The sequence below is a fragment of the Mesoplodon mirus genome (genome assembly GCF_964341445.2).
Source record: "Mesoplodon mirus genome assembly, chromosome: 6".
Classification (NCBI taxonomy): domain Eukaryota; kingdom Metazoa; phylum Chordata; class Mammalia; order Artiodactyla; family Ziphiidae; genus Mesoplodon; species Mesoplodon mirus.
In genome coordinates, this window is record NC_138982.1 from 42,220,564 (window position 1) to 42,247,572 (window position 27,009).

The window sequence follows — 27,009 nt, forward strand, 5'->3', positions numbered from 1 at the left end:
TATGTGTATATGAATACACCACCCAACACACACACACACACACACACACACACATATACATACACACACATATACATACGTTTTTGAGGTTAACTCTTGGTGAGGAATTTTTTTTTTTTTTTTTTTTTTTTTTTTTTTTTTTGCTGTACGCGGGCCTCTCACTGCTGTGGCCTCTCCCGTTGCGGAGCACAGGCTCCGGACACACGGGCTCCGCGGCCATGGCTCGCGGGCCCAGCCGCTCCGCGGCATGTGGGATCTTCCGGGATCGGGGCACGAACCCGTGTCCCCTGCATCGGCAGGCGGACTCTCAACCACTGCGCCACCAGGGAAGCCCGGTGAGGAATTTTAATATTTCCTAATCTCTTAATATTCCTTAATATGACCAATGGCCATAACATTTTTTTTTCTCATAACAGATTAATAGGCTGCAAATATAGGCTGTGCACCCATCTGTATCTTCTGGAAATTAGGTGTGGTATTTATGAAGGTGTGAAATGAGACGTGATTTGAAACGGACATGGATAAGAACTGAAAAGATTAAAAAAGAAAGACTGAGCAGCTCAGTTTGACTGAGCAGCTCAGTAATGGTTTTAAGATTAATGACGTTAAAATTTATCTATTTGTAGAGAGACTTAAAAAGAAATAATGATAGTAATCTAACTCTTTGCAGAGCACTTTATGGTTGTCAAAGCATCTTTACATACATTATACTCTAAATGTACATATTAATTTTCCTGGCAGCACCCAAAAGGCATCTGTATGGCTGCAATCTAAATAAATATGAATTAAGCAGCAGATCAATTGATTGCTATGAAAGAAAAATTTAAAGGATCATGGTACAATTGCGGCAGTAATCAGAGTTGTTATAATTGGTATTTTATGCAAGAAGTTCATACTCAGTGGCAAAAAAAATTGCTTTGGACTACTTGATTATTTTTGAATCTGGGTCATCAGTAGTGAAATAAGCAGCCTTCTGGAATCAGCTGCAAAATTTCCTTCCCCAAACCCACTGGGACTGTAAACTCTGTGAGGTCAGAAGTGTGCCTTGCCTATCACTTTATCTGTGAGTCTTCCCCAATGTCCCCAAGTAGGATTACTAACTCCTTGAGGATAAAATATTTTTCACTGAAATTGCCTATTTTAGCAGTAATTATCTGCGTATCTTTGGAGACCTCAAAACTGTGAGCTTCCAAAGGACAGGATTTGCTCTATTTCTGAGTTTCTAGAAATAACTAGTGTGACTGGTGCAGAAGGTAGAAAGTCAGGCAATATCTAATGGAATGAAGTATTTGCCACATTTCGCATAAAAAGATGTTGCTTAGGCCTTTATGTTCAATCTCGAGGTTCCTCTTTGGAAAGGCACAGACTGTATTCTTGCTGAGTAATGATTTCTTCTTACCAATTGGCCTCATTTCTATGATGGGAAAAGGCAAAGTGAAGAGACAGGAAGTGGTTTCCACCGTCCCCACTGTGTTCCTTGGCCGGCATTTTGAGGATTGTTAAAAATCCCAGGTGGTCTATTTCAAGGCTCAGCTCACTAAGCAGACAATAGTAATAAAATTAATTTGATAAAAACACTTCTGATGGTTAAAACTGTGTGCTTATTATTGTGCCAAGCCTTGTTAAGCACTCTATACACTTAGCCTTATTTTTTACTGATAGCAAACATTATTAAGAAATACTTTTATCATTTCTGCTTTACAGCCATGGGAGCCAAAGCTCAGAGAGGGATGATCTTAATCATGGGGTCCTGGCACATTTCTGGCAATCCACAAATGGATGCTGAGTAAACAAATAAATGGATGCATGTAACATCCCTGATAAGAAAGCACAGATAGTGGAATAAAGACTCAACACAGTGAAAGGGTCAGTTAAATAAATCTGCTTTTCTGAGCTCACTGTCCTGGCGCTGGGAATACAGAAATAAACTCAAACTCCAGCAATCACACTGGTGAGGGAGTTCTACGTATTTCTGCATTTGTTCTATTAACATATATACATATCCTACCATATTGCAAAAATGATTTAAGGGGGTTACTGTAAAATAGCGTGTGTGCCTGTGTGTGTGTGTCTGTGCATTCTTTATTACTAATCAGGCTATGTAAAGTGCTATCTATAGTGAATTTACAAAACTATAAAACATAGAGAAGGAGATATAAATTCAAACATGGGTTTAGGGAGTGTTTGAGATCAGAGGAGGATTATTAGAGCAGATGATAATTGAGTTGGGCCTTGAAAGATGACCATTTAGGTGAAATGGGAAAGTAAGTCTGTGTATGTGTGTGTGTGTGTGTGTGTGTGTGTGTGTGTGTGTGTTTTGGGGGTGAGGGTGCGATACAGACAGTCTGCCAGGGAACCAGTTTGAGCAGTCATCTGAAATGACATATGGGAAAGAGTTTCTGCCTAATAGGATCGAGGATTTGGGCCAACCCTAGCTGATGGCAGTTATGGAGGGGATGGCCCATAAGCAAGGCTTTAAAAATAGCATTTCAGAAGCTTGTTACTCAGAGTGCAGTCCAAGACCACCTGGGACCTTGTCAGAAAGGCAGAATCTTAGGCACTCCCACCCCAGACCTCCTGAACTAAAATCTGCAGTCTAACAAGACCGCTAGGTGACTTGTAAGCCCACTGAAGTTTGGGAAGCACCAGTTTAAAGGACGGGTTTCTAAGCAGGAGAGATAAATCCCTTCTCTTGGGCCTCCTGCATCTCACCATAGCTTCTATTCGCAGGCTGTTCTAGTTTCAGCCAAGCGGATCTTTCTTGAAAGCAGAGAGCCTTTCTTCACTCTGGGCCCTTTGTTATTGCCTGAGTTGTCCCTTCTGCCAAGAATTCCATTTCCCATTTAAAACACTCTGCTTCCAGAAGCCTACTCAGATCCCAGGGCTGAGTAATATCTTCTGGCTCTGACAGCTCAAGCCCTTGCCTGTGCCTCACGTCGTCACCTTTACAGTCTTTTCTGCCTGGTATAACACAGAATCTGCACTTATTCTGTCCCTTCCTCCTGGCAAGCTCCTTGCAGACAGGGGCTTCTCTCTACGTATTTCTACCTATGCAATTTCTCTCCTTTAGCACTAAGCACGGTAATTGGCTCATAGAGGGCTCTTCATAGATGTGGTTGAACAGAATTGAAATACATCTCCCAAATGCTCACAAATGGGAGATCTGTTCAGAATGACCAAGAATCTGCAGAAGGCAGCTACATTCCCCTCTCTGCAGTCCACTCTTCTTAGCCATGCAATGTCCATGGCTAAGACATGGCTAATGGGTTGGACTTGTAGCTGCTTTTTATTCCAGTCCTTTCAAGACTCAGAAACGGAGTTCTGTAAAATGTATCTTTTATTCTTCCTTGGGAAATGGGGAAAAGATCAAAAAGCTTCTCCCCCTGCATACCTGCCAATCAGGCAGACAACATTATTTTTAATAATTTGTATTTTAACTGGCCACTGAATTAGCGGTGATGGAGAGCATTGGGGGTTTCAGATTCTTTTTCCCTTTCAGCTGCTCAAGTCTGCCTTCCTGGAGTGTTCAGACCCACACACATGTCACCAGTCACAAGTCTCTAATTATGCTCCCCACTCCTAGAAATGAAAGATAAATGGCACAGATATAAACTTACATTTGTCAGAATTGATTTCCTGTTTTAATTGAGGGGTGTAACATATCAGTCTTTTTCAGCAACAGAAACATGTGTGCTCTGATTATATCTATCAGTCTTTCTTGGATTTGGGTAAGTCTAAGAAAGGAGAGAAACAGTGACAGAAATACCCTCCCCAATGGTATCTTTTCACTTCCCTTAAATAGATGCAGGTTTTTTTTTTTTCATGTGTAATTAGAAGCTAAAAATATCAATAACGTGAAGTACAATTTATGCTGCGACTGCCCTTTCAAAGTGAGCCCTTTCTTGTATAATTCAGGTCGAGAATTCCTGCCTCTGGGTTTTTTTTTTTTGTTTTTTGTTTTTAATTTATTCAGCCTCACATCTTTTGGTGAGGTTTTCACTTTCCCTGCTACTTGAAAAGTGGTCAGGAAATTCTTTTTTTAAAATATGAGTCTCAGGTCCCCAAACTATTTGTGGCAAGTACCTCCCAGTTGTTGACAATCAACAGAGCGGTGAAAATTAACCCACAAGACTGCACATCTGGAGGCCATAGAACAGATACCCAAACTGGTGAGCCATATGAGCTTCATCTCTCTGAGATCCTCAGACTGTTCTTAAAGCCACTGCGAAGGAAACACGAGCCAGAAACCTCCGTGTCTGCCATTTACAAACCACATCTATAGCTGTCATATGGTTCCTAGAAATATGCAACAAATGTGATCAACCAATTAACCAACCAACAAACTGGCCAAATAAGAATAAGCAAAATGCAAAGCTATACAATTTTCATGAAAACTCCAGCCATAATAAAGAGGGATCTACAAATTAGAGAAGTGAGGAAGTGGTGACATAATTTTCCAGGCCCATCAGTTAAGTGGTCTTGACCTTAAGATTCCACTTTTTAATCATCATCGAAAGATTAGAAAATATCCTGAGGAAGAGAAGACCTGGGTGGGGGAAGAGCTTAGCAGAGGGTGTGAATATGCTGATAATGGCATAAAATAGCCTCCAAATATGTGAGAGGCTGCATTAGCAAGAGGGGTTGAACTGTTCTCTGTGCCAGTCCCTCCCATAACCTTCTATATGCAGAGTGGCCAAGATGTAGAGGTCAGCTCTAGAGAGAACCCTAGGCTGTCAAAGATGGGAAGCTTTAAGACAGGGTCTGGTCTAATGACCAAACTGAAGAGCTCAGAGAAATTGGGCAATTTTTCCAGTCACATATCTTGTTCATGTTTAGGCCAGGGAGAGCTACCCCAGGATCCTGCCTCTTTCCAGTACACATGTTCTGTGGCTAAGTCAACTTCCTCATAATTAGAGCTATACAAAGATGTGATGGATAAGCCCCAGGGAAGTCTTGAAGCAGAGGCCAGGCTGGAGGACTACATGGAGCACCTAATATCAATTCCTGCATTGGAGGAGGGGATAAATAACCTCTTTTTAATGTCCCACCAAATCCGGAGATCCTATAGCTCGGAGAGAGAAGAGTGTGAAGCCCAGATACAGGCAGTAAGAATAGACCCCAAGAGGACAATTAGGCTGCAGGAGGGAGAGTAGGTTGCCTACTTGTGGAAGTCTTCGATGCAGTGGATGAGGCCGCCAGCGTCCACAGTGAACGGGATCCCATCCAGGCTGCGGTGGCACATCACGCAGGTAAAGCAGTGAGGATGATAGGCCTTCCCAGTGGCTCGGAGAATCCGCTCCATGATGGGCTTGGAGCACACGCTGCACTGCTCCAGGGTATTCTGAGGAGGAAAAGAAAAATGCCAACGTTAGGCTAAGACGTGAAGAGCTCCATTTATGTAGTAACTTACAGCATGACAAGCACTGTTACAGAACACAGGGGCTCATGTGCTTATCACAGTATTGGAGGAAGGCAGAGTATATATCTTTATTACAGAGAGAATGAAACACAGATGGATCAAGTGGCTTTTCTAAGGTCATGCAGGTTCTGGGTGGCAAATCTAGGATTTAGAACTCATGTTGTCTGACTTCTACTCGTGTTCCTTTCCAATACAGCAGGGGTAATAGCAAACTTTTCTGTAAAGGCCCATGTAGTAAATACTTCTAGCTTTGTTAGAGCAACTCAATTTTGCTGTAGTAGCAGGAAGGCAGCCATAGACAGTGTGTAAGTAAATGGGCATGACTGTGTTTCAATAAAACTTTATTTACAAAAGCAGGCTGGATTTGGCCATGGCGATAGTTTCTTGACTCCTGAACTACACAATCCGGGTTCTCCACTGGAAGAATACTTCTCTATTACTTCTAAAACTTGATTAGTCATCAAAATCCTCGTGGGGTCACCAAGGACCTTAACATTTTAGAGTGGTCTTTCTGACGACCCAGACTCGTAGAGAGCATGCTGGTTGCAAAACCCAATCAGAGCTCAGCATAATCAATGAGGCTTTTGATCATTTAAAGCCTTGATTCAAACACCATCTCCACGCTTAGTGTTGTGAACTCTTGATGGAAATGTTGAACCTAGAGGGGTTCCAGTTTTGCGAAATGAATTAAGAAAGTCAATTTATTTGGCTTTAAAAATATGCTCAGCTTTAAAAATAAATCCCCCCCCCTTTAAAAGGGATACCATTTATTGAGTCAGGACTCACAAAGATTGATACAATTAGCTGTTAACTTTCCATCTTTGCCTAGAATACCATGCTCTCTTACCAACAGCCAGGTTTCACATGTAATATGTTATATTCCAACTGAGAAGTCTGGATTGACTCAATGAGTTTACGATTTAGAATAAACCTGGGATGGGGATCTGATTAGAAACATGCAGAACTCGAAGGGATGTGGAAATCAAGGAATAATTTCCCTCTTACCACTAGAACCTTTAAATGGGCATGAGGCAAGGCGAGCCTATAGGTAGATAACTAGTGCGATGATGACAACTACAGCAACAGTTCCTGACTGGCTTCTTGTTTCCATCTCTCTTCCTGTAACACTTGCCCATCCTCACAGTGACTTCCAGTTTCCTTTCTAAAACACAGATGTGACCAAGCAGCTTTCTTGCTAGACAAACTTAGATGGCTCCACAATGTGAAAACAGCTCATTCTTTACCTGACATGCAAACTCCCTTTTTAGGCTCAGATTCCCCTGATGTCTCAGACTGCTCACGTTTGTTCAAACCTATGAGAAACTTCCATATTTCTGTGCATTGGCTAATGCCTAGAAGGAATCACAATTTGCTATTTTGACCTTTCAAGGTACGTGTCAGAAGGCATCTCCCCGGTAAAGCCTTTCTCAATGCCTTCAGTTGGAATAAATTGCTTCTTTCTCTCCCCTTCCTGAGCACTTAATTCATGTTGCTTAAAGCACTTACAGTGTTCACTGTATTGAAATTATTTGCACATATATCTATTTCCTCTACTATACTGCAATTCTTTAAGGGCAGGGACTATGTCTTAAGAATGTATTTCTCTGTTCCATGCTTCACCCAGTATACTACCTGGAATAAAAAGAAACTCAGGATGAATATGTGCAAAAAGAATGAAGGAAGGAATATTGTTTACATCCCACTTTGGCATCACAGTGCTGGCCTGATTCCCCTAACTCTGGAATCCAGAGGACAGTAAATCCATCACCGTACTCTCCTCCAAGTTGCGGTTGCTGGAGGTTCTGAAATTGCTTAGTATGCCTCTGGTCACAGTCTAAACTCATGGAAACTATTAACCTATTTTCTCCCCATTTTGAAGTGGTGAAATTAAAATAGCAGAAGAACATAAGATGAGAGTCTGGAGATGACGATGGTCTCGACAATGAAGGCCCTGGTTCTTTTCTACCCTGGTGATCTGAGCTAATGTGGCTGGAAACTGTCTTCCCAGGGTTTGTGTTTTGCTCTTCTGTGGGTTTTAACTTTTTTCTTCTTTTTTTTAAAGCCAACCCTGTAATGGAGTTGAACAAACGAGAAAATGCTTGACCAGAAAATATTTTTGTTTGCATTGAGGCTTGGCTGCAAGATTCAAGCCCATTTACTCAAAACCAGCAGCAGCATATAAGGTAGAGTCAGTTTCTAAGGAAAGACTTTATGGTCCATGTTTAAAGAACAGGTAATCTGAACATTTCTGCTACAAAGGAAGAATAGTGTAAAATATACCTAAAGTGAGACTATTGTAAAATGCCCCTAAATCAGAAAATAAAGGCTCCAAGAATGCATCTGACTAGAAGCTTGGACTAGCAAATGGTTGAGGAGGACATGTGAATCTTCTTGAGTCAGTTCTCTTTACTTCTCCTTTCAGTCTTCAACTGGCCCACTAGGACCCTTAGACATATCTGCTCCTAAAGAAAGGATAAAGACTCTTAAAATGTCTGGGAGGAGGGCTCTGGGAGTTCCTCTAGTCCAGGCCTCTGATTTCCCAGGTGAGAAAACAGAACTGGAAGACTGATACAGCTGGGACCTGAGTCATGGAGATGATTAGGGGCAGAGGATGGGTTGGTACCCCAGTTTCCTGCCTCCCAATAATTCAGATAGGTATCTGATGAATTCATTATGTAGCCATAGAGAGACAAAGTTGCTTGATGAAGAATATGAATTGTCCCTCTGGATTTGTCAACATCTACTGTATGACCTTAGGTAAATGATTTCTTCTCTCTAGACCTTGGTTTTCTCACCTGTAAAACAATGATTAATTCCAACTCTGCAATTTTGTTACTCCGTGATATATCAGTATTAACAGAAACAGGTAAAGGTCAATGTTTCCATTACTAGAGATATACTAAAAACAACTGGACAACTCTTCACCTAAGGCTTGAAATGAGGGTTCATGTGTTAGAAATCTGGACTATCTAAACTTTACTTTACCTTACCACTTGGAATTCCAGAAATTGCTAGTGGTAGAATTTTAAGCACAATAGAGAAAGATCTTTGTGTCTTTTTATAGAAGGTTATTTTAAAGCCAGACTAAAAGATACACTCTTTATATAAACATGAGGCTTTTCTAAAGTAGGTTAAAATGAAACGGTTAATAAATAAAATAGTATTTAAGAAAATAGAAAAAGAAATAACAAGTCTTCAAGCAAACAAGTGGAAGCAGGGTGTCTCTAAGTATATCTACTCCGATTACATCTTGTATGTGAAGCAGGGGTGCCAAGTTTGACAGACGGGAATTAGGAAGGAAGAGGACACTCCAGCATAAGAACCTTCAAAATCAGTAGAGTGCTTCACGGCCTGGCTCTGAACCCATCTCTTCTGGGACCCCACCCGTGGAGCCCACCTTCCAGCTGCCACACTGAGCTCTCTGCCACATCTTTAATAAGCTGTGTTCTTTTACAAACCCAGACTACCTCACATCCTTCTTTGTCTAGAGAAGACCTACTCATTCTTAAAAGTTAAGCTCAAACTTAACCTCTTCTGCAAAACCTTTCGTAATTCTTCCTTTGTTATACTCCAAGCAAAATAAGTCACTTCTTCCACTCCCATAGGATTGTATGATGCTTCTATGACACCGAATATTATAATGTCCTTGATTTAAAGGTTTATGTCAACCTCCGTGACCAAACAGTGGCACCCTGCTCTCCCCGTATGGAGCTATAGTCATAGGTTGAATTTGCTAGGAATCAGATTCTGAAACAGAGCTTTGCACTAAAGAAGTTATTGAAGAGTGGCTTTGAGCTCATGCCTGTGGGTGAGAACAGGAAGCATCTGGATAGAGGGAGGAATTGAACTATGATTCAGTTATAACAAAGGCTTCTGATGGTTTCACAGAGAACTCTGGAGTTAGGATGGCTCTGCAGAATTGTCTTTCCTTGAAGCTAGTGGGTAGGGCTTTTATATCCCTACATCTGCCAGCCAATGGATACGGGCTGCTTGCAAGGAAGAAGAGAGGGACTCAGCTGTGAACCATCAGCAGCCAACAATCCCAGCCAGTGGGGGAGAGAGAGCCTCAGTCCTGAAGGGCGTCTGGGCAGTGCAATACAGCATCCACAACAGTAAGCATCCTTGCCCAGGACCTCCATGGTCCATGACACACATTAGGCAACAAGTAACCAGGTGTGAAACACCTTCTAGATTAAGCTGAATGAAGAGTCTAGATTTTACGCTTTTTAAAAATCCTAGGCCCTGTTTGAAGATTTTTAAAGATTTTTTGAAAATGTTTTAAGCAGTTACTTCATTGAGAGTGTGGTTAACAAGAGATGTTAAGAGTAGCATAAAAACCAAGAAATTATTTAACTGCTAAAAGGCACAGCTTATAAACTTTTCTGAAATGATGGCAATACAATTGTGATTAAAGACAAAAATTTAAGTGAAAGTAAAAATAAAATCACCAACAAATCTTGTACACAAAACTCCCAAATGCAACTGTTTTTAAATTAGAGATACAATCTGGTTGTATCTTTTCTATCCTTGGATATTGTATAAATAACTTCTCTAATTCACAGTCAGAAGAGCTGGAAGAATCATCTGAATCTAAATGAAGCATACAGGTAACAGAAGCATTGACTACTAGTTAGATGATGGAGAAAATAATATTTCTAAAATTTATATATTACTTAGGTGTATGTGTATTCACTGTTGAAGATTTTAAATCAAGAGCCAAATATTTGAAGACTTGGAAGACTATAAAGTACTGCCATTTAGAAATGTTAAAATTTTCATTTCATAAAATTAAAATGTGATCTTATGTTCAGTCTTTATTTATTTATTTTTAGGTACCAAAGCAATACTGGAACAGAAAAGACTCTTGGAAAGATTAAGGGTGACATCTCATGTTCTACATACAGTTTTGGTCTTGTTGAGCTAAGAATAAAAGAAAAAAAAAAGGAGAGTTAGAAAATATGAGACTTTTAAAAGTCTTTAGAGATTATTCTGGTCCAGAAGTTTTCAACTTCCCTCACTTGCCTCCCTCTTCCATAATCCTTTGTTCAGGGAAACAATTTATCAAAGAAGCACATCCAAAAGAGTCCAAAATCACTTCTGGATGAAGAACAGGAAAGGATGGAGCCTATGGGGAATCCATATAGTACAGTTGAAAACCCATCTGTCTGGTCCAACTACCAGATTCAAGAAACTAAGGTGCAGAGAGGGAAAACTACTAGTGGAAGATTTGGAATTAGAGTATAGGTCTAATTCTCCATCCAGTGGATAACCCCACTGCTATACCACAGTATACCTAGTCCATATTTCAGTAGACATACTCCACATTACAAATATAAGGCTGACGACCTGCAAGCTACATGCATATAAATAAAGAGAGGAAACATGTTGAGATCTTAAGATAGTTCGTCTACTGTCAATTTTATTGGCTCCCATGGGTTAAGACAGAAAATTCATTGTTGGATCCCTAGCATCTACAACAGTATCCTTGCATAAAATTGATGCTCCACAAATATTGGTTTCATCATGAATAAACTCTGGATACTTGACATAAAATAAAATTATTCTATTTAATCATGCAAAACAAGTCTCTAGTGCAAAGCTTCTCAACCGGCGGGCTAAGACACAGTGCGCCTCAAATGGGCCCCAGGAGTACCATATTTGGGAGGGTCAGAAGGGGCCAGAGATTCCATAGTCCCTGAGCAGTCACCTTGGGCCAAGAGAAGCCTCATCTACTCACGCCAGTGTGCTGAATGAATGCCATCACTTTCCACATGAATCGTGATGTGAAAAAAGTTGGGAAGCACAGCCTAAGTGTAGGTGTTCCCAACAGAATAGCAACGCGGTACAGTAAGAAGAGAACAGGGCTATGACTCAGCAAGCTCCATTGAAATGCCACTGACATTATTTAAACTCAAATAATTGTATTACATACTTTAATTCTGGAATACAAACTTATTCTTGATTCTGGTAATCAAGGCTTCCCAGGTAATGACAGTACTTCTGGGTTTCCCTCACAAATGAAGACATCATTTTATCTTGGTAATTTTCCTAATAAGCCTGCAGTACAAAACTGCCCAACAGCTCTGCCTCCCAGTGAGGCAGGCGTTACTTATTGAAAGTTTTTGTGCACTTTCCAAATGTCCTTTGCCTATATCTGTATCTTAATCTAAATCTATACTGTATTTATATCTAATATGTGTTTCAAAACAGACTGAAAATAACAATGGTAAGCCTAGTGATACCCCATCCCTATGATTGTGATTTTCCAATTAGAATAAAAATTCCTACTCTGTAGATGAGAATTCTGATTTTTCAAAACAGGAAAAATTTTGAGTCAATTTATCAAATGGCATCAAAACCTCAGATGTCTTTTCTTTTGATGTCATTACCGCCACACACAAAATGACAACTATGAAACATGTAACTGAAAATTCAGTAAAAGGACTTCAACATTCTTATTTTTGTCACTTCTGTTACTCTTTTTGAGCACAACTCTTTGCATCCAATGCCTGTGTTACCTCAGCTTTCTCATAAATACCCTTTAAAAAAACTTTTCACATGATTTTCTGATGAGCAGAGCTGCCTCCCCACATAATTTAACATTGCAGGAAGCCTAAAGAGTGGGACAAAACATTTAACATCCTGGCAGGTACGGCTGAAGAGAGAACAGACGCACACCATGCCTGCCCTCAGAGGTTCCCACCATGGTAGGAGAGGTAGACACTTCTGTAAATAACTGACTAGAGGCGAAGGGGACAACAAATTGCTGTTATAGAGGAATGAGTAATGTGTGATGGGAACACAAAGAAGAGAGTAATTACTTATAAATGGTGAGGGAGCAGGCAATGTGGTGGTGATGTACGATTCTGGGAATCTATTCTAAGTGGGATTTGAGTTGGCTCTTGAAAAAAAACCCCACATTATAACACTTTTTGGAATTAATGTTGTGTTATAATAAAAGTCTTCATTATATAAGTCCCAGATATGCCTACACTGAGGCAAAATTCATTTCACAGGAAGAATATTGTAACAAAATCAGTGTATTGGGCAGCATTGGTAAAAGGGAACTCAGCGTTGCTAGAGATGTGTGTCTTTGTGTTAAACTAACTCAAACAAAACATGTGTGACTATTAACATAGAATTTGGGGAAAACAATTCTTATAAGATTTTCTGTTTATATTTGAACTAAATAAACTGGAGTTAAAATTAAGAAATGTGTCTTAAAACTGCAAGGGAAAAAACCCACAGAAAGGACACAAACATCAAAGCAATTAGATCATTTTATTCAATTTTGCCATGAGCCACAAATCACATTCTTCACAAAGTAAATAATGCCCTCCTGTTTATTCTGAAGCACTTAGGTTGGGCTTACAATCTGAGCTTTAGCGAATTAAAAAAAGAATCGCCATTAAAGGACATTTAGTTTGTCTATACCTTCAGGCCCAGACAGGTGCTATTTTACCTTAAAATGTGTAGCCCTTGTGGAATGCTAGTTCGTTCAAAACAGAAACAGTTATCTTGAACGTCTCCTAACCCTTGAGAAAAATGATGGGGGAGCTGGGACTTGATGGGCGTGTCAGACCTTTATGCCAGAAGCAAAATTAAAAGATCACAGCACTCCACTGAGATTATTGTGAGAGGGGAAAAAAAGAGTAGAATTCCTTTCCTTCCAAGCTAAGTCAGATCATAGATTTCCCTTTACAACATCATTAAGGTACAGTCTGTTGGGACTTGTTAACTCAGGAACCAGAGAAGAGTCTGTGTTATGTGAGGTAAGAGAATTACTGGTAGATTTAAGAGACCTGGGTTTGAAATCTAGGCAATTTTCCTGACCTCTTCGATCTTTTGTTTCCTCATCTAGTATAGGAGAATGAAAATATTTACACGGCAGTGTTGTAAGGACTAAATGAGATCACATATATGAAAACAAGTACACAGTGCCTGGCTGTATAATAAATGTTAGTTTTGTGTAATTCTTACAAATTCTAGGAGAGTAGAACATATATTGAATTAATTTGACATTCCTTGATCATTAAATTATTATATGTAAGCACTACATTTCCAATTTTTTTTGTTTCACTATCAAATCTCTTATATTTTACATCTCTACTTAAAGAAATGGATTATTGAAGGAATTCTGTTCATGATACTCTGGGACAACTGGATTACATAATAACATAAAATGGGCTTCTGGATTTCTAAGAGGTTTCCCCCCTACTTCCATGAGAATTTTGTGGAAAAGGTGTTCTTCCTTTTATGTAAAATTATTATACCTCAAACCCTTAAATATCTTAGTTCTTCATAAAAGCAATTTACATCATTTTATACTCTCAAAACAAAAACTGACACTTTGCTTTGGTAGTTTTTAAAGTTTAGTAACTGTACACAACCAGGACCTCATTTGATCTCCACAACAGTCAGTAGAATGGTAGAATTCTTATCCCTGTTATATTCCATGTGCCTATAAATGTGGTTGGATTTGAAACGCTATGTCTTTTAAGTCCAAAGACAAAGTTGTTCATTCTTCTACTTCACACTGTTCTCCAATTAACAGATTTTTCCTATCTCTTGCTATCTGGTTCCCTTTAATGGCAATTACATTGAATGGAGATATTAACCTTTAGCAAACTGCTGTGCTATAGCCTTTCACAAATACACAGTTTGCTTGAACTTGAAAAAAATTATTAAAATCATCTTGCCCAACTCTCTCGCCTTATATACTAGGACACTGCATTCAGGGAAGTTGATTGCCTAATGTTGTAAACTAGTGAAAGAGCTGAGCACTACATAGAAATCAAGGTTTCTAACCAATTACCTTGGCTTCTAGGTAGTGCTCTTTCCAAACCCCATACTAAATCCTTTTTGGAGTACCAGAACTTCTTTTTGGTGTTCCAGCCCTTGTTAACAATAAGAATATGACAACTCTTGTTGATTAGTTATTGATAATTATTTACATGACCAATGGAAAATCATTAGGTGGAGTATATTACATTACTTGGGTTTTTGTCACTGTCAAAACAAGGCTGTCTCACACTGTTAAGTATAGAGGTTCTCTGGCCAGTAACTCAGAGGGGCTAATCCTAAACTCAGCATCATGGCATGATGTATTAGGTCCAGCTCTTATAATGCCTGCTATTTGCAACTTGTAAACAGAGGTTATTAATAGACATTCAGACCCGTTTCACTGAGGCAGACACTTTGCAGAGTAGCTAGAATATCACGGCATCTTGAACAAAATTCCATAATCTGAGTGTCAATTTTCTCATCCATAGAATGAGATATAATTATCCTGTCCTGTCTACCTCCCAGAATTGTGATAATTAAATGAGATGAGAAATGTAAGACGCACTCTTTAAGAACATAAAGAGATGTAAAAATATTGTCATAAAGTTCTTTTCTCTGGGTAAAATTACTGTTCCACGTGGGAACAGAACCTAATTATTAGTTCTTCAGTTTCTGACTAATCAACTGAGAGGTTACTTTGCATTACTCTTATTACTGGAGAGGAGAAAATATGATCTGTACACACAGACATCCACAATACTATGTATATTGAGTTTGAGAAAATACAGTGTGTTTTTTTCCTTTCATTTTTGTTGTTTTGTTTTCAACAGATATTTTTCTTATTATAATTTTACATACCTGGAACACCTAATAAGTGATGGACCAATTACATATCAGGCACTTAGGATGTACACAGAGAAGCCTCATGGAACATGTAGTTTACTGCAGATACACCTGGCAGGGTCCCTAACTAAACCCCTGATACCTGTGCCTGTGAGGCACCATCTTAATCACCCTCAATCATGTTCTCTTCAAGTTAGAGTAGACAGGAGGTGCTGATGGGGAAAATGACTTGTCTCTGGGTCCAATACTAAGCCCAGCACTATTTGAAACTGGAATTGTTGAAATAGATGTTTATGGAAATCCCACATGGTACAGTGACAAAGAGAAATGACCCTAAGCCAAGGGCTGTGCTCTAGTCTTGCAAAGCCCAGCCACTGGCAGGGAGGCATGTGCAAAGCATTTGCTTCTCTGGGCCTAAACTCCTTGACCTCTAAAATAAGAGACTTAAGTTAATAGACCTCTTGGTCCCTCGAAACTCCATGATTGCTTTGAGGCTGAACAAAACTTTCAATAGGGCAGGGCTCATTGTCTTGTCTACTGCTTCACCTCTAGTTCACTGAAAAATGACTGGCACGTAGAAGGAACAGAATAAATATTTTATTAAGTCAGTAAATGAATGATTGGGAATGAATACTCCCAAGAGTCATCCAATAGCACTTATTCCCATAGACAGACCTGAAATTCCATCACCATCCTCAGATGGCCTTCCATCACCACACTATGTAAGCAGTCCCCTCTCCTGAGCCAGACTCTAGCTCGTGACCCTGTTCCTTTCTTCACAGTCCTTATTACTATCTGATATCACCTCCTGGATTTAGTTGCTGACATACTTAGTGCTTATCTCCCCAGCAGCCTGAGACACGAATGCATTCACAGCCTTTGGAGCAGTACTTAACATATAACAGGCACTTCATAAGTATTTGTTGAATGAAAAAAGTAAATGACACTTAACTACCTAAGGTCTCTTCCAATTCTTGGGTTTTTTGGTTCTACCTCAGCAACAGTATGTTTCTCAGAAAAATCAGTGCTACAAACTTTGCTAAGAATATAAATGATCTGAAGTTAATCATACAACATAGTAGGTAGGACAACACTCTTTTTACTTATTGTATCTGTCTACCATGGGTAACTGACCCATCCAGGGGCAAAATCTAAAACTGGGGTTTCAGTGATGATGTTTTCAGCCCCATGTATACATAGCAATGACTGCCTGCCTGTGCATTTCAGATCAGAATTAAATCTATTGTGAATCATCCATTAGAATCAAGAACTGCAAGCAGAGACTAGAAATGTTCCCAATACCATTCTGCTCACGTGTTGGTTCCCTTCAGAACTGCCTGAAACTCAGCTCTGCCAAGATGTTTATCTTCTACCTGGCTTTATGAATTGCAATTACTTCCTAAATTATAACAAGCCGTAAGTGGTCTGAGCCAAACAACTAGGGTCACAGAAGGTCTCTCCTTGTACTTCTGGGGATGACAGAAAAGCTTGTTTGAACCAAACTTGATCCTCTTTCAAAAGAAAGAAAACTTTAAGCCTTTGACTCCTGGGAGTGGCAAAGAGAACAGCCAGAGGGCCATGAGCTAACTTGGATTCTCTAGAGATCAGTCTAACAGATTTGGCAATGATTTGGCTTCTGGTGAAAACAAGCCCTTCTAATTATAATTCTGCCTGTGGAAGACAAAAGACAGCACCATCACTTAGAAAGACCATGATGACATGGCAACATCATGGCTGTGACTGTGTAGTTTCCTTCTGAGCAGATCACTGTCAATGTATATGTCAAACACTGGGCTCTGGCACCTATTTATGAAGACGTGACCTTCTGAAGAGTACAAAGTGAAGCCGGTGAAGTGATTTCCTTTCCTTCAACTATATCTTGGCTGTAATATTTTCTGACACGAGAAATAAAATAATTCCATGTTTTGGTTCCTCTCTCTACCCTCACTGTGCCGAAAGTGGTTTACATTAAGTAGTTAAGAAAGGCAGAAACAACTAATATAGGGTTTTCCATTCTGTAACTACTGAAGAACAAAGGGGACAGAAAATACAGATGTTTTCTCTTTGCTGCTAAAAAAGCGTGGTGGACTAACTCTTTCAGTGTCTCTGGAATGCAAATTTTCTTTCACAGTTTAGCAGTCTTTTTTGGATTTCAGCACAGTGAACTAACACTTTCCTGGATTCCAAGACCTCCAGAGAACCAGATGGATGAGAGGAATTGGGAAAAAAAGAACCCACGCTACTTGAAAAAGGTATGAATTTCTCACTCTGCATCTAGCCAAAAGCTCTGAAAATTAGAAGAGTGAAATCACTTTGGGTTTGTTCAAATGCATGCCATCCTAGAGTTGTTTGTGGTGGGGTAAAAAAAAAATCTAAAATGATTTGATGGTTTAGAGTCTGCGTTCAGTTTAAACTAGGAAGCAAACTTTAACAGAGATGATATGTTTACTATCAAAGGCAGGAAAGGATGTGGATGGAGATTACACAAGAGCATCATCCAATATGCCTGTGCTCTAAAGCCAGTCACTACTCCCCAGTGCCGAACTTTTTAACTTAACACTCAAGGCCCTTCAGGATATTGTCTTCCCTTCCCTTTCCAGGAACCTACCCCACCATTCCCCCAGTACAGTCTTTAACCTGTCAATCCAAACTTTTTAACACTTCACACGCCTTGTTCTTGCATGATTTTACATCCACTGTTGCCTCTGCCTTGAACATTTCTTAACAAGTTAGATGGCTCAGATTTTATGATCCAGGGCATGTGAATGCAACCTTCCTTACTAATCATTTCCCTACTCTTCTGTTCTTTCACGGCACTGTGCATACCTTCATTATAGCACAGACCCTGTGTAGAGTGTCATCTGTCTATATGCTATGACACAGTGTACTTTCCAAAGATGGGACATCAACACATATCTCATCCCATATACTCCTCTTCTAGTGTGACCCTGACAGTCCATCAGGCAGAGATGGACGCTTGGGAGGACATTTGTAACTGCCTGGCCAATGGAATGTGGTAGAAGTGATGCTGTATGACTCCCAGTGCTACTCATAAAATGAGAGATGGTTTTCTTTTGAGACACATACCTTTGAAGCCCTGAGTTGTCACGTTAGAAGCTGAGCTACCTGGAAGCTGCCACGCTGAAGAGACTACACGCAGATAGAGGGAGATGCCTGAAGAACCCCAGTTGTTCTAGAACAGGTACTCAAGTATTCCCAGGCTGGGCACCAGACGTATAGGTGAAGAAGTCTTTGGGAGAACTCAGATCCAGGAATCTCATGAGGGACCCCAAGCCAGAATTGCTCAGTTGAGATGCTATCAAATGCCTGACCCACCAAAAGTGAGAGATAATAAATGTTGATTGTTCTCTTCAGCTACTAAGTTTTGGAGTGGTTAGGCATGTAGCCATAGTAACTGAACCATAAGCACAGTTTCCATATTTGATTACGAGCTCTTCCAATATAACAATTAAAAATGTATGTTTCTACCGTGAAAGAGGGTGAATGAAATATGGAAGAGATTGTTGAAGAAATACTTGAATGAATAAATATTAACTTTTGGACATGGCCATATAAATTAATATCCTGTAACTTGATGAGGCCAGTTAGGTTTATTCAGCTAGGGCATTCTGAGTAACAATAATGCCCAAACCATATAAATGTAAAATAGATCTTCCTCTTCCATACGGGGGGATAATGTGTTTTTCAAATTTGGCAAGCTATTGTTTATTCCCAGTAATAGCCTGAGAATAAACTGGTACAGAACTATATGTATAGAGATCTTTTTCTTCAAAAGCTTCCAGTACTATTCTTAACATCTCTACATGTGAAAAGATAACAACTTTCTCTTAGTGTTGGCATCAGTTAATAAAGACAAATTACCTATTTAATTGTACTGTCAAAAAAATTAAGGGGCTACAACTTCACATACAACATGCAGTAACATCAAAGTGAGAAGGACCTTAGGGACCATCTGCCCCAGTCAATCTGTCTGATCCATAAATCCCCTCTGTAACATCCTCAGTCAGTCAATCAACACTTGTCCAGTCCCTGGGACTGCTTGTGCCATGTCCAGTCACAGCAGACTGTCTCAGAAGGTGTCCATTCTACCAGTAGGTCTAATTGTTAGAATATTCTTTACTATATCAATTTAAATACCCGTCACCTCATTAGCCCTATTTCCGCCCTCTCAGGACAAGTCCATTGCTTTTTCTATATAACAGCCCTAAAGAATACTAAAAAAAATTGTCCCTCCTCTTAGCATTCTCTTTATTGGGATAAACACCTGGATTCCTTCAACAATTACTTATGGGACATGACTTCTTTCATCTTATCCTCTTGACCATCCTCTTCTGCACCAGTTCCCTTCAATGTGTGGGCCCCAGGAATAAACACATCACTCTAGGAACTACTGTTTCCCCTCTTCTACACGCTCCTATTTATATGAGTGCTGCTGAAGGTGCATTTACTTTGATGTAGTCTTATTTATTATTATTGATCTTGGTGTCAAATTGTCTCCCTTACAAGTCTTTTTTTTTCTTTTTTTTTGACATGAATGTCTGTCAAAATAAATGATCCTCATATGTACTTGGAGAGTTAATTTTTAAAGCTGAGAATAAGATTTGACTTTTGTCTCTCTTATATTTTACCTTGTTGGATCTGGGTTACTGTTCCAGATAATAAAAAATTTTAGTAATATTAATGATCATATTTTACATATTTTCCTCCCATCTTTTACCTCAAACCAGTAAGTTCAAGTTAGATATATTTCAAGAGCTACAATTCTGCTACTATTAAAAGATGTTTGACAGCAAAATCAGTATCAATTTCCCTCTTCCTGCATCCCATGAGGCACCAAGTTCTACTATTGTGCCTACTAAATATGTAAATTCATCAATTATTCTCTTTCTCTACTGTATTATTCTATCATCTCTCACTTAGGTATAATCACAGTAGCCTCCTAATTGGCCTCTCAGCCTCCCTGTTTCTGTCTACTCCAATCTGCCACCATATTGATTTGTTTACAACACAATAGCACGGACTCATCAGACAGCTTTAAAAACTAAAGATTCCCGGACCACTCCCAGACCTATTTCATCGTTATCTCTGGGGTCGGGGCTCAGACATCCATAACTTTTAACAAGTTCTATGATTGTGCAAGAGCTTCCCGATCTTTGAAGACTGTCTGAAATGTGAGTTTTTATAAAGCAAAAAGGAACTGATGATGCATCTAAACAAATTTATTGTGGGTATCTGGAGAAGAGTTTTGTCAAGGATTTAGATTCCTTTCAACGACCTCCTAGGAAACTGAGGTGGCCTCAGAGGAAACCCGAGGAAGCAAGGAGAAAGGAGATGGGAACTAACATTTGCAGCGCTAGATACCTACTTCCTTACTAAGCACTGGACTAGGCTTTTTCATGGGTATTATCCCGTTTAATTCTTAAAACAATGCCACTGATAAAATACTATCATTATTTTAGAGGAGAAAAAACTCAAGTTTATATTTTTAATCCATATGTACCTGAAGTCACAAATTGGAACACAGGAATTAAATGTGGGTCTGCCTGACTCCTATCTACAAGGCCTAGGGATTAATAAATACAAAAATATCTTAAGCAAAGGAGAAACACTGCATGTTGTATGGACACATACAATGATGAATTTATACATTTCAAAGTGGTCTATAGGCTTTAATTAAAGATCACATCTCTGTGAGAAAAATCTAGAGTCAGGAAACAGATAGTCCTGGAAATGTCCTGAATTTGCCATGGTATGCCTTGATAGTTGTTGTTCTGTAGCTGCTCTTCCCATCTTTCTTTAGAACCTCCAAATTTTAGCTAGGTACACAGCTGTCCTGAATAAATATTACATTTTTCAGCCTTCCCTGCAGGTAAGTTTGGCTAGGGACTTGAAGGTGGAATGGAAGTGTCCTCAGAGGGAAGGGGTCTGGTCTCAGTCCACTGGGATGCAGGAGCTGCCATCTTGGGCCCCTCAGTAGGCGCCACAAGCTGAGTAAGGCTGAGGAAACCAGCAGGAGACTGGGTCCTTGCCTACCACTGTCCTGGATCTCTACTTCCTTCCATAGAGAGAAATCAACACTGTTTTGTTTCACCACTGATTTCTGTCACTCCAGCTGAACCTAATTCTACTGAATACACTTGCTTTGTGATGTTCAGTCATCCCCCTTCTTTGTGTTTCAGTTTTCTCATTTATGTTAGAAAAAGGTTGGACTAGATGACACCTAAGGTCTATATCACATTCTCTATGACTGAATGACATGCCCTATAGAAAAGATTCCAAATTGAAATCAGGCTCTCAAAGAGATATCTGCACTTCCATGTGCACTGCACTATTCACAATAGACCATGTATGGAAACAATCCAAGTGTCTCCTGACAGACAAATGGATAAAGAAAATGTGGCATACACACACACTGGAATATTACGCAGCCTTAAAAAAGAAGGAAATCCTTCTATTCACAACAATATGGATAAACCTGGAGGACATTATACTAAGTGAAATTAATCAGTCACAGAAGGACCAATACTGCATGACTCCACTTACACGAGATATCTAAAATAGTCAAATCACGGAAGCAGAGAATACAATAGTGGTTGCCAGAAGCTGGGAAGAAAGGGAAATAGGAAGTGCTTATTGAATGGGTATAAAGTTTCAGTTTTGCTAGTAAATTCTAGAGATCAGCTCTACAACATAAATGCCTATAGTTAATAATATGGTGTTGTACACTTTGAAATTTGTTAGGAGGTCAGATCACAGGTTAAATGTTCTTGCCATGAAAACCAAAGCAAAACAAAAGGGACACAAGGAGACTCTGGATGTTGTTGGATATATCTATTATCTTGATTGTGGTGATGGTATCATGGGTGTTTGCATTGTCCAAACATCAAATTCTACATTAAAAATGTGCAGTTCTTTGTATATCAATTATACTTCATAAAGCTGTTAATGGAAAGAAAGTCCTAATGTTCTAAAAAAAATTCTTACCTCCAGCAGCTTGACACCTGACCTGCTAGTGATTGGCCCTTCAAAATCCATAAGAGGGCTATGTCAGTATCAGTGGAAGCTGCTGGAAGAGAGGAATCCACCCCAGTGCAGAATGCCAGTATAAACAGTTATCAAGCAATTGCCTATCGCTGGATATCCTAATGATAGTCCACTCAGCTCAGCCCCACCTGGAAACTCACGAGACAAGACTTGAGGTTTTAATAATACCCACAGGTCTCAATCTAGAGTTTGTATCACCCCATGGTGGAGACATGCATAAGAATTAGACAAGATTATTAATCATAAATGATTAACTGTAATCAAGGCCCGTAGACTCTCATGGGATGGAGAATAACAGTTTATGATTTGTGATCATAAATACTTATTTGTTTATTTTCAAAATCTGCCTATCAGGGCCAGGATTAAGGTAAAGCAAGTGAGGCATTTAGGGAGCAAAATTTCAGGAGGTGTTCACTTTTAGGTTAAAGGATAAGTGGCTGGACATTCAGCCACTCCTCTTATGTAACCTACAGTCCAGCCAAATCAGATGCTCGCCTTACCCTGAACATGTCCTACACTTTCCCCCTTGATGCCTCTCTTCATATGACTCTTCCCACTTCATCTCAGCCTGGACAACATCAGACTCCAGTCATATGTGCTCTCTTCTCTGATGCCTTACCCGAGTTAGTCCCTCTCAGGTAGAATTGGCTGATACCTCTTTCTTCATCCAGAAAACTTCTGCAGGTGTACTGTTGTGGCATTTCTGAACCACGTTCTGGTTTTGTGAACGTTGATCTCTCCCACCCTATTTTGAGCTTCTTGAGAAGGGACCAAGTTTTACCCATCTTTTGCATCCCCAGCACAGTGTCTGGTACAAAACAATAGGGATGAAATAAGAGTGCTTTTGCTAATGTATGACTCAATAAAAGCTCAAATGCGAGAAAGCCTTTAAGTTGATTTTGTTGAGGTTAACAGTGTGAATCCTCCTTTGGTTTAGTAAAGACTAGAATTCATAGAGAAGAGTTAGGTTTAAAAGACAAAGGGAATAGCCTGGAAGTTTGGGCAGCAACTGTAATCATTTTCCTTATCTGAGGCAAGTACAACAGTAAACACGTTGTAGCCATGTAGCATCTTTCTCCCGTGAGCTCTGAACACATTGCAGACATTATCTTCTTCACCTTGTGTTTGAATCAACTTGCTCCAAGGTCAGAGTCAGTATTTGACAGAAACAGCAGACGTAAGAGCTCTCGATTCCCATGTCAGTGCTCTGAGTTCCAGAGCACACTGTCTCCATTAACAGTGTTCTTCTTGTCAGGGATACACAGTATATACACAGGAGGAAATTTATGAAAGAAGCTGGCTCCAAGATCTGCTTAGATATGCTTCTACACCCACTCATGTTCCATCAAGGAGAACAAATCACAAGCACTCCAAACAGTTACCTGAAGAGAGGACCATTTCAAAATTCTAGACAAATAACGCATCTCTTGCAAGTGAAAATTTACTTTATGGTGTGGATCTTTTTTGTAATTCACTAATTCTCCCTCAAGCCCATTGAATTTCTTAATCTCTCTTAAGCTTTTTACCATCCTCCCCCACATTTTCTGGTGACAGGAGGATAGTTTCCAGATTTGGGGGCTGCCTTAGCCTCGACTACACCATCAGGAGACACCTACCCATACAGAGGTCTTATCTCTGCAATGCACACAGAGTGTGGTCACTTAGTAAACATTCTGATTATGCCCCACCTGGTCCTCCACTGGAAAACAGTGTGTATGAGGCCTTTAAGATATGATTTTCTGGATCTAATCACAATTTGGTAAGCTATAAGGCAATGATAAAAGATCTCAGACTCTGTAAGTGTGCACATGAAATTTACACTTTATTTTGGAAGTTCCAAAGTTAGAGATTAAAACTTCGGGCTTTAATTTTGATGTTATAATGAGGAGTAGCAGAAATGACAACTCCAAAGTAATTGCATTATCACCTTTATTGGGTTCATGCCTTATGTGCCATGAATTTTATATGTATTATCTAAGAACCTCAAAACAACCTTGAAAAATAGAGACTACTATTCCCAATTTACAGATAAAAATATCAAGGCTTAAAGAGGCTAAGTGATTATCCAAAGTTATTCAACTGGAACATAGCTGGGTCAAGATAAAAAAATTAGCCTTTCTAACTCTGCAAGTCCATGCTCTTTCTTGTCCAATATATTGCAAAGAATATACCCAAGGAGATGGATAATAAAAATGATAGATACTCCCCAAATCCATTTTTGCTTAGAGATAGAATTTTGAATTTTCCACTGTATATGAGTAAATATACTAACCTCTAAACTCCCTTGGTATCCAAAATAATTATATTATTTTGACTTAAAAGAAGCTGGAAAAATATCCTTCTTCACTGTTCATCTCCCTCCAGTTAATTTCATTCTAAGGACAGATACAACTTCTTAAAGTGAAGCAAAGTTGCCTTTAAAATAAAAAATTCATAGAAAACATTTCCCGTAGGGAGAATGGTTGTGTTTCAAAGACCCCCTCCCTCTTTTTTTTTCTATGAATTGGGAAGAGAAGGAGAGGAGGTATTAATAAGTTGAGTTCTAAAGTAAAACAGACACTGCCAAGTGAATAATATTAGCCCAGGACTAGCTGAAATATAGGTAGGCCAGCACTTGACTCTCTGGTGCCTAAACTCAGATGACACAACTATTACTACAAACAGGAGGAAAAAACTTAAGTCAATAGTTTAGAATCCACCACCAAAGACAATGGTTCAACATGGAAGGGAGAGAGAAAGTACAAATCCACAACGTAGTTTTGAAGTATGATATAAAATACAATAAAGTATGATATTGCTGATTAACTTTGCAAATTAATAGTATTTAAGAACATGACAAATAGGTGAAAATTTAAGACCCAACACTTTTTAGGGAAATCTTTCTTGCAGCAAGTTCCAGACAACATTTCTTCTCTATGCTCCAAGTCTAGAAAAGGAACGTGTGGGGTGTGGAAGAGGAATAAGGACCAGAGATATTTGTCGAATAATCTGATGCTTTGGATACTTCACCACAGAGATGTAAAAGAGTGAAATCCTAGGACTGACCGATAAGGATGTGATGTGTAGAGCCCAGAGGAAGGATTTGCAAAGAACCATGGGATCTCTGAGATGAAAGAGCTGAAGGGTTATCCAGTCTAACCAGACCATTTTACTGATGGAGAAACTGAGGCTTGGTGATGAAGTGGCCAGTGATACTGCTGAGCGGGGGCAGAGTTGCTGTCTGAACACAAGTCTCTTGACTCTCAGGCCAATGTTCTTCCCAATTCCACAAGACACTAGTGGAAACAATGACGTAATAAACGGCTACTAGGAGAAGCAAAGGTATATATGCCTAATGGTTCAGATTGGTTTCAGGTGACAAACACCTGAGGCCCTTGGGCCTGAACAAAAGGTGGATTTGACCCAAAGATTCAATACTTACTTATATCTCTATGTTTCCCACTTATATAAATTCAGGACCAAATCAAAAACGAGGAGAATGGATAAAGGAATTGGGAGTACGTTCATACAATGGAATACTGCTCAATAACAAAAAGGAACAGACTGATGATACAACAGCATGGATGAATGGGTGAATCTCAAAAGCTGCATGTTGAATGAAGAAGCCAGACACAAAAACAAATACGGTGTGATTCTATCTGTCTGAATTTTTAAAAAAGACAAATAATTTATGGTGACAGAAGTTGGAAAGTAGTTGCCTTTGGGGTGGCAGGTGGATATTGGTTGGAGAGATTCACAAGGGAACTTTCTGGGGTGATGTATACAACTGTCAAATCTCATCAATAGTTTAGAGGCCCCTAACAGAAACACTCATGATCTGAGTATTTTATTGCATGTAAATTATGCTTTTTAAAAATGAGAAAAAAGCAAGAAGCAAGTAATAATATTAAGTGATATTATAAATAAATGCTAAAATATACTAATATAATATTTTAAAATTAAATAAATAAATAAAAATAGGAAAAACATTAACTTTATAGCCCATTTAACAAAATGAATGTCCTAACTAGGCAGGGGGCTTACTCTCAGAGTGCAAAGAAAGAAACTAAAATTGTGCTTTTTCTTTTTATAAGGATGGACATCATTAGAAAGAGATGCTCTATTTCTCTGCTGCCTTAAATAGCTCCTATTCATAACTTAACCTTTTTTTCATAATGAGATCTGTAGCTCTTTCAATCAGCTCTTTCAATCAACATAGAAAAGTTAAAGAACACTTTCAGAGAAGGAAGGGATGCTTGAAATCATCTGGTTCCAACACACAACTGGGTAGTTGAGAAAACAGATTCAGAAAGGGGAGGTGACTTTACCAGAAGAGGCAGGACTAGAAGTTAGTTTTCTAAGTTTTCAGGATAAGCTCTTTTCACCGTACCACACTAGCTCATGACCTTGAGAGATGCCTTAAAGTTAGCCTGCCTTCAGACATTCAGCTTTATAAAGCACTGTCACTGAGAATACTAAACGCATACAGGTACAAGTTATAGAGATTGCTTTTCTAATGTGTCTTCCATGTGGGCTGACAAAAAGAATCCACAAAGATTGTGTCTCACAAGCACATTTTATCGCTAGGCTTGTCCTCATGAAGAACCTATGGTACTTACGGTTACCTACGGTAACCCCAGCCCTGGTGCTCTCCTAATTCTCCTGATAGGTCAGGGGTGATCTGAAGACCCCACAGCCCACAGTAACCCTGTGCATTGGGACCTGAGAAGGAAGGCAAGTCCCAAAGACAGCACCATTTCCCCACGGGGTCTGGATGCTGCCACATCAGACTGCTGCTTCACCTTTAGTACAAACTGAGCCCGAGCTTGCTCTGCGGGCCTGAGGGAGCCAGAAACAAGGCTGGAGGTGGAAAAGAACGTTATTGGATTCTGGAACAAGCCAAGATGCTATTACTGGCT

General features: G+C 39.5%; 1 protein-coding gene across 6 annotated transcripts in view; it reads right to left on the reverse strand.

Moving 5' to 3' along the window:
• Positions 1–27,009, reverse strand: part of LPP (LIM domain containing preferred translocation partner in lipoma) — a 709,708-nt gene that overhangs the window by 17,506 nt on the left and 665,193 nt on the right. For all 6 annotated transcript variants that reach the window (XM_082624540.1, XM_082624542.1, XM_082624541.1 and 3 more), the window contains one exon: positions 5,163–5,341. In XM_082624540.1, the coding sequence (XP_082480666.1) occupies positions 5,163–5,341 (179 nt within the window). The remainder of the gene's footprint in view (positions 1–5,162; positions 5,342–27,009) is intronic.